This window comes from Lolium rigidum, chromosome 4 (genome assembly GCF_022539505.1).
Source record: "Lolium rigidum isolate FL_2022 chromosome 4, APGP_CSIRO_Lrig_0.1, whole genome shotgun sequence".
In the NCBI taxonomy this organism is placed as follows: Eukaryota; Viridiplantae; Streptophyta; class Magnoliopsida; order Poales; family Poaceae; genus Lolium; species Lolium rigidum.
The window spans coordinates 126,398,256-126,406,074 of record NC_061511.1 but is presented as its reverse complement, the minus strand read 5'-3'; the positions used below and the strand labels follow the sequence as shown (position 1 = coordinate 126,406,074).

Here is a 7,819-nt window from a genome sequence, read left to right as displayed (position 1 = left end):
GAAGACATGAGAGAATTTAGTGAGGATCCTACAGCCATGCCTCTTGTGCTCTTGTACAGGGGTACGGTTTTGGTTTCTAACGACATGACCCCTCTTCCTCTTGGTGTTTCTAATGTTTTGCAGGAATTTGGCGACGTGTTTCCGGACGAGGTACCCGCAGGACTTCCACCATTGCGAGGTATTGAGCATCAAATCGACTTGATTCCCGGAGCTTCGCTACCCAATCGGGCACCATATAGAACGAACCCCGAAGAGACGAAGGAAATACAGAAGCAAGTACAAGCGCTACTCGACAAAGGTTATATCCGCATAAGCCTTAGTCCTTGTGCTGTTCATGTTATTCTTGTTCCTAAGAAAGATGGTACATGGCGTATGTGCGTAGATTGTAGAGCGATAAACAACATTACTATTCGATATCGTCATCCTATTCCCCGTTTAGAGGATATGCTAGATGAATTGAGTGGTGCTGCTGTTTTCACTAAAATTGATTTGCGTAGTGGTTATCATCAAATTAGGATGAAAGAAGGGGATGAGTGGAAAACCGTCTTTAAAATAAAATTTGGTTTATATGAGTGGTTAGTAATGCCTTTTGGTTTGACTAATGCACCTAGCACTTTCATGAGACCGATGAACCATGTTTTGCGTGATTTTATTGGCAAGTTTGTGGTTGTGTATTTTGATGACATATTAATTTACAGCCGCAATGAATCTGATCATATTATACATATTCGACATGTTTTGCAAGTGTTGCGTGATAGTAAACTCTATGGTAATCTTGAGAAGTGCACATTTTGCAAAGATAAGGTCATATTTCTGGGATATGTTGTCTCTAAGCATGGAGTAGAAGTAGATGTGTCTAAAATTGAAGCTATTCAAAATTGGCCTACTCCCATGAATGTGAGTCAAGTTAGAAGTTTTCATGGTCTAGCTGGGTTTTATCGCCGTTTTGTGCCCAATTTTTCTACTATTGCTGCACCTTTGAATGAATTGACTAAAAAGGGTGTTGTATTTGAGTGGGGCGTTGCCCAAGATCATGCTTTTGATGAACTGAAACGATTGTTAACTTGTGCACCGTTGCTTGCACTTCCTGATTTCAATAAGCAATTTGAGATTGAATGTGATGCTAGTGGTATTGGAATTGGTGGTGTGTTGATGCAAGAGGGTCGCCCAATTGCATATTTTTCCGAGAAACTTTCTCGGTGCTAAGTTGAACTATCCAATATATGATAAAGAATTGTATGCTTTAATTAGAGTTCTTGAGGTTTGGCAACATTATTTGTGGCCAAAAGAATTTATCATACATTCTGATCATGAAGCTTTGAAATATCTCGAAAGCCCAATCTACTTTGCATAGGCGTCTTGCTAAGTGGGTTGAGTTCATTGAGTCTTTTCCATACATTATTAAGCATAAGAAAGGAAAAGATAATATTGTTGCTGATGCTCTATCTAGGAAGAATATGCTATTAACTCAACTTGATGTTAAAATTCCTGAATTAGAAGTGCTATGTGATTTTTATGCTACGGATCATGATTTTGCTGAACCATATCGCTTATGTGCTCTTGGTAAAGCATGGGATAAATATCACATACATGATGGGTTCTTGTTTCGAGCTAACAAACTATGTGTTCCAGAATCGTCTGTGCGTTTGCTCTTATTGCAGGAATCACATGCTGGAGGTTTGATGGGTCACTTTGGGCGTGAGAAGACACTACTCATGCTCGCTGATCATTTTTATTGGCCAAAGATGAGGCGGGATGTGGACAGGTATGTGAAGAGGTGCATTACTTGTAACAAGTCCAAGTCCAAGCTGAAGCCTCGAGGTTTGTATACTCCGTTACCGGCACCTACTACACCTTGGGAAGATATTAGTATGGATTTTGTGTTGGGTTTGCCGCGTACTAAAAGAGGCCATGATTCTATATTTGTGGTAGTGGACAGATTTTCTAAAATGTCACACTTTATTGCCTGCCACAAAAGCGACGATGTGTCGCATATTGCTAACCTGTTTTTGAGGAAGATTGTTCGACTACATGGAGTCCCGAAGACTATTGTTTCTGATCGTGATGTGAAGTTCATGAGCTACTTCTGGAAGACACTTTGGGGAAAGCTGGGGACAAAGCTACTGTTCAGTACTACTTGTCATCCCCAAACTGATGGTCAAACTGAGGTGGTGAACTGAACCCTATCACAACTGCTGAGATCCATGATCAAGAAGAACCTGAAGGAGTGGGAAGAGTGTTTGCCGCATGTAGAGTTTGCTTACAACAGGGCGGTACATTCTACCACGGAGCTATGTCCTTTTGAGGTGGTGTATGGTTTCAAACCCATTACTCCACTTGACTTGTTGCCTTTGCCCATACATGAGAGAGGTGCGAAAAATCCATGTGAAGACTAAAGAGTTGATAGAGAAGAAAGGCAAGAGCAATGCTGCAAGGATGAATAAGAAGCGCAAAGAGATGTTGTTCAAGCCTGGTGATATGGTCTCGGTACATTTTCGCAAGGATAGGTTCCCGAAGCTACGGAAGTCTAAGTTGAAGCCTCGTGGTGCTGGTCCTTACAAAGTGCTTGCCAAGATCAATGATAATGCATACTCGATAGATCTTCCAGTTGATGAGTTTGATGTCAGTAATTCTTTCAATGTTGCTGATTTGACACCATATGAAGGAGAAGACCTTGGAGCGTCGAGGTCGACGCCTTTTGAAGGGGGGGAGATGATGAGGACATCCCTACTACACCACTACCTCCGTCATTGATAAATGAAGATGAACCTGCTGTGAAGCTCAAGTCCAATGAAGTTCGGATTGGACCAATTACAAGGGCTCGTGCGAAGCTACTTAAACAACAGGTGAACTTGTTTCTAAACGGTACTTTGATTGATGAGAACTTTATACTGCCTAAGTCCTATTACTTATGTATCATCAGGTATCAAGAGGAGACGAGCATCGCACGAGGAGTAGAGGAGCAGCTGGACATGAAGACGGACGTCAAGATGGACGTGAAGCTGGACATGGAGCTGGACGTGGAGATATCTCATGGACGCGCGAGGGAGGAGCGGGAGGCATGCACGAAAGGAGAAGTCGACGTCCAGGCCGGTCCAGCGCCCGGTTAGACCGGCCTCCAGACCGGCCAGTCCGGCCCCTGGCCCGGTTGACCGGTCGCCAACCGGATGCATCGTACCGGAACCCAACCGGACGAATTTTGCGAACTTCGCGGTTGCCGACCGGTTGACCGGATGCCAGACCGGCCGACCCGGTCCCTGGCCCGGTTGACCGGATTCCAGACCGGATTCGTCCGAGTCTGTCTCGACCAGATCTATTCTGGGTCGGTTATTCTTGTATCTTTTCGACCAGAAATCGTCCCGGACGCCTATATAAGTGCCCAGGACGCCCCCCTAGCTGCTTTAGACCACGTTTAAGATAAACCCTAGTTCTTAGTTGTTTGCTCTGGCAAAACTATTGAATCCCTACACCATATTGGTTGATATGGTGTAGATCCTGAAAAAGTCTTGTGTGATCTGCTGTTCCATTGGGAATTAGACGGTTGCAACTTACCGCTTCGTGGTCGGCGGCTACGTGCGCAAGTGTGTGGAGTTGCGAATATCTTGCAGGGTTGAGAGCTGTTGCATTGGCGACAGGGACCAATCGAGAGATCTCGTTGCGTCATACAAGTTATCATTCACTTCATCGTCGTGTTTCTCCGCTGCCATCACCCCGTGATCAACATCACCGCCGTTGCTTACTGAGAAGATCGGGCCACCCCATATCATATCAAGAGGGGAAGGGAGGAGGGTAAGATACCTCAACGTTGCTCTAGGAAGAACACGACGCCCGCGGGAGTCGCCACCGTCGTGGCTGGAACCGCCAGCCAGGGATTTCTACCGGAACCAACACCTCCTCCAACACCCAGCCTAGTATCAGATCCGACGGCCAAAACCACTGGAGCTCGGCACCGGAACAGTGGGGCGCGCCAGACGAAGGGGAAGTCGTCATCCTTCCGATATGGTATAGGGCGCCGACGTCGCGACCACTGCATCACGGCCAACACCCTCCACCTCCCCCCATGTCCACACAGTGAAGGAGGAGGAGCCAGATCGTGTGCGCTTCTCACCGCAGAGCCCGCGCCACCACACCGCGAGAGGCCGCCGCCTCGGTTCTCAAGCCCCCACCGGGGGAGCCGCCATGCAAGACCGCCAGCGAAGGGAAGCCCGTCATGCCGCCGCCTCGGTCTTGGCGAATCCCGCGCAGAGACCCTCCATCTAGCAACCACGGGAGGAGCCGTGAGCTCAAATCTCTGCCACCCCTTCACCGGCATCGTGAGCTTAGCCCGACGGCTTCTCTTGGGCCGACGAGGCTAGGAGAGAGGGAGAGGTGGGTGGCTGCGGCGGCACGGATTAGGGTTTTGCCTCCCCGGTTGCCTGGTGGAGTCAACACGTGGAGCGAAAAGGTTTTTCTAGATTACAACAATATTGTTGCCGTTAGTCTTGTATAGTTCCTTTTTTTTTTACTCTTTCAGGCATGTTAGGAATTTATAGTGAAGTTCGTGTGTATTGAAGACTGAAAATTCAAATGCAAGTACTGGTAATTTTTATTTTCGATACACCTCAGATATTTGCTATTGACTACTGTGTTTTTCGTAGGTTTTGTTGGTTGTGTGCGCTCTTCCAGCACGCGGCTGGATTTCTCACGTGGCCTTAACAAGCTTGAACCAAATGTCTATAGCTTTGACTATAATAATAATAGCTGCCAAAAGTGAGGAGGACGAAAAAAAAGCATTTGATCATTACATATTACCTCCGTATTAGCTACTCACACATATACATCACTATTTTATACACACGTACAACTGGGTATTTTACACTTAGTACATCACATACTTCAACTTAAGCAACCGAAAGTCGATTCAGAAGGATTAGAAAACGTCCTTTCTGCATCAGCACACCTAAGAGAAAACCAAGCAGACATCAATATACAGATATACACTACTTACATACATTCATACACACATCAAACGTAGCTACTATAGTTAGCATGCATAGTGAAGCTTTGAAACTCGATCAGCCAGCTAGCCGTAAATCCTAATACCCAAGCTTCAAATCCAGCATGTCATTCAGGCTGCTTCCTTGGTCGCTCGTCAGCACCGGAAGTGTCCCTAGTCTCGGCGACGGTGGCAGGTTGAGGTCTAGCACCGCCGCCTCCGAGGACGACATTGGAGACGCGCCGCTGCCGGCAGGAGTGGCGATCACCACCACCCCCGCGCAGGCCTTATCCCAGTGGCACCGCTTGTGCCCGCCGAGCGCCTGCCCACTGGCGAACCCGCGGTCGCAGACGCTGCACTTGTGGTCGTCCAAGTTGACCTGCCCCGTTGGCGCCGCCGACGCCGACGTGCCGCAGCTCTCCGTCGTCGCGCTAGGAGTAATGGCCGAAACGTTGACGGTCTTCTTTCCTTTACCAGCGCCGGTCCGCGCGCCAGAGAGCATCAGGAGGCTGTTGGCGACGTCGCGCTCCTGCACGGTGAACTGCCCGACGGCGGCGCCGTGGCGAGAGTGCGGCGACGACGGAGGCGTGATCCCGCGCCACGGGCGCTCCGGGTGGCAGCGCATGTGACCGAAGAGCGCCTTTGCTGAAGGGAAGCACTTTCCGCACTCACTGCAAGGCGGCGTGTCACCGGTGAGCGAGAATCGCGACCTGGGGCTGGCACCGCCCTCGGCCCTGGGCCTCCGCGGCCGCGGCTTCGGCGGGATCAGCGCAGGAGGGGACAGCGCTAGAGTGAGCGTGAGCGTAGTCTCATGGGGCTGCGGTGGCGCCGGAAGAGGACCAGCAGCAGGATCAGGAGGAGGTTCCATGGAGTTCGCACGGGAGGTGGTTGGGAGAGGGAAATGGAAATGGAAATAGAGAAACCGCTATCAGTCGTGTTCGTGTGTGAATTAAACCCACGGACGAGGGGTCTTCAGGCGTGCAGCGTAACCAGCCCACTCGGCCCAATTCCTATCTTTTCTTAAGCTTCAAAAAAAATTCAATTCGAGACACCAAATGAACACCCAAATTACCGCAACAATATAGTGTTAACATTGTCATGGAATTTTCTAAAAAAATACATTGTCGAGGAATATATAAGTAGCTGTTTCTCTCAGAAGTAAATAAAAATCCCGCAACAGAGCAATGATGAATTAGTGGTTATCACTAAGAGAAAAACGGATTTTGCCGTGTTTCAATTTTTTTGCCATGTGCATCATAGCCCGGAACACGGCAAAGGTGAGCTCTCCTGTGTGCCCCCAAAATGATCACGGCAAAAAAAAATACAAACACGGCAAATATCGACAAAAACCAGAACACGGCAAAGGGCACAAAAAGAACACGGCAAAAAATGGAACACGGCGAAACCTGAAGGGGGAACACGGCAAAGGCACGGATCATGACAAAGGTCTGGACACGTGGCACTGGTGGCCTCCCAAGACGTGGCACCGTCCTTTAGCCAGGGATTCCGACAATCTAATTTTTGCGGTGTTCCGGGTAGGGAGGCACACACGTTGTGTTCCGAACAGAAAGGCACACAGAAAAGGTCCTTTGTCGTGTTGTTTATTACCGTGTTTCCTTTGCCGTTGTTATGACCGGCCTGACTTATTCCAGGAGGGGGCCCAAGGGCCCAATTAGGGGCTTAGCCCATTTAGTTTATTTAGTTTCAGCTCATAAATACTAGATGTAATCCGTACGTGAACAGGCAAGCAATAATCAGAATATTATTGCCGACTCCCAAAGGAGTCGGTCTTCTCCAAACCCTAGCCGCCGCGCTGCCCTTAGCCGCCGCCACGGCTCCCTGCCGCCGCCGATCTTTTCCCCGGCCGCGACAGCCTCCCTCCTTCCCCTACAATCTGCGCCCTAGACACGGCAGGACCCGAGCTCCTACCAACTTGGTATCTGTTATCACCAGAATTTGACCGAGTCAGAGGTGGGCCGTGATCAAGATGGACGTGAAGAATATATATATAGAAGAAATACGTGAGTCGGCCTTTTATACCAAGTTGGGCTTAATTGCCAGTGTATCTGTAACATATTAGATCGCATCTTAGTTTAGAAGTTAGAATCTTACTCGTGCACGGTTTGGTGCACGCCCACATTAGAAAGTCCCCTGGACTATAAATATGTATCTAGGGTTTATGGAATAAACAACAACCAACGTTCAACCACAAACAAATCTCGGCGCATCGCCAACTCCTTCGTCTCGAGGGTTTCTACCGGTAAGCACCATGCTGCCTAGATCGCATCTTGCGATCTAGGCAAGCACAGCCTGCCCACGTTGTTCATGCGTTGCTCGTATCGAAGCCTTTTTGATGGCGAGCAACGTAGTTATCTTAGACATGTTAGGGTTAGCATTGTTCTTCATATTACATGCTTTCGTAGTGCAACCCTTGCATGTCTAGCCGCCCTTACACCTATCTTAGGTGTAGGGGCGGCACCCCGCTTGATCATAGTTTAGTAGATCTGATCCGTTACGGTTGCTCCTTGTTTCATCAAGGATTAGTTTAACATCCACATTAGTTAGGCCTTACAAAGGGTTGGAGGATCCAACGGCGTGTGGGGTGGCGTTTGCTAGCCCTAGAAAGGATGTTCCGGGGATCAACCTCGTGTTGGTTTTTAGGCCCTGTCTAGGATCGGCTTACGGTCACCGTGCGCGAGCGCGAGGCCTAATCGTGAGTAGGATGATCCGATTATGCGGTGAAAACCCTAAATCGTCGTAGATCTCATTAGCTTTACCTTGATCAAGCAGGACCACCATATATTCGGACACCTCGTCTGATTCATGGGTGGATCGGCTCTTTGA

General features: G+C 48.6%; 1 protein-coding gene across 1 annotated transcript; it reads right to left on the bottom strand.

Moving 5' to 3' along the window:
• Positions 1-5,075: 5,075 nt before the first annotated feature.
• Positions 5,076-5,843, bottom strand: LOC124647481 (zinc finger protein ZAT3-like). The gene has a single exon (XM_047187419.1). The coding sequence runs from the start codon at positions 5,841-5,843 to the stop codon at positions 5,076-5,078; it is 768 nt and encodes a 255-aa protein (XP_047043375.1).
• Positions 5,844-7,819: the final 1,976 nt, after the last annotated feature.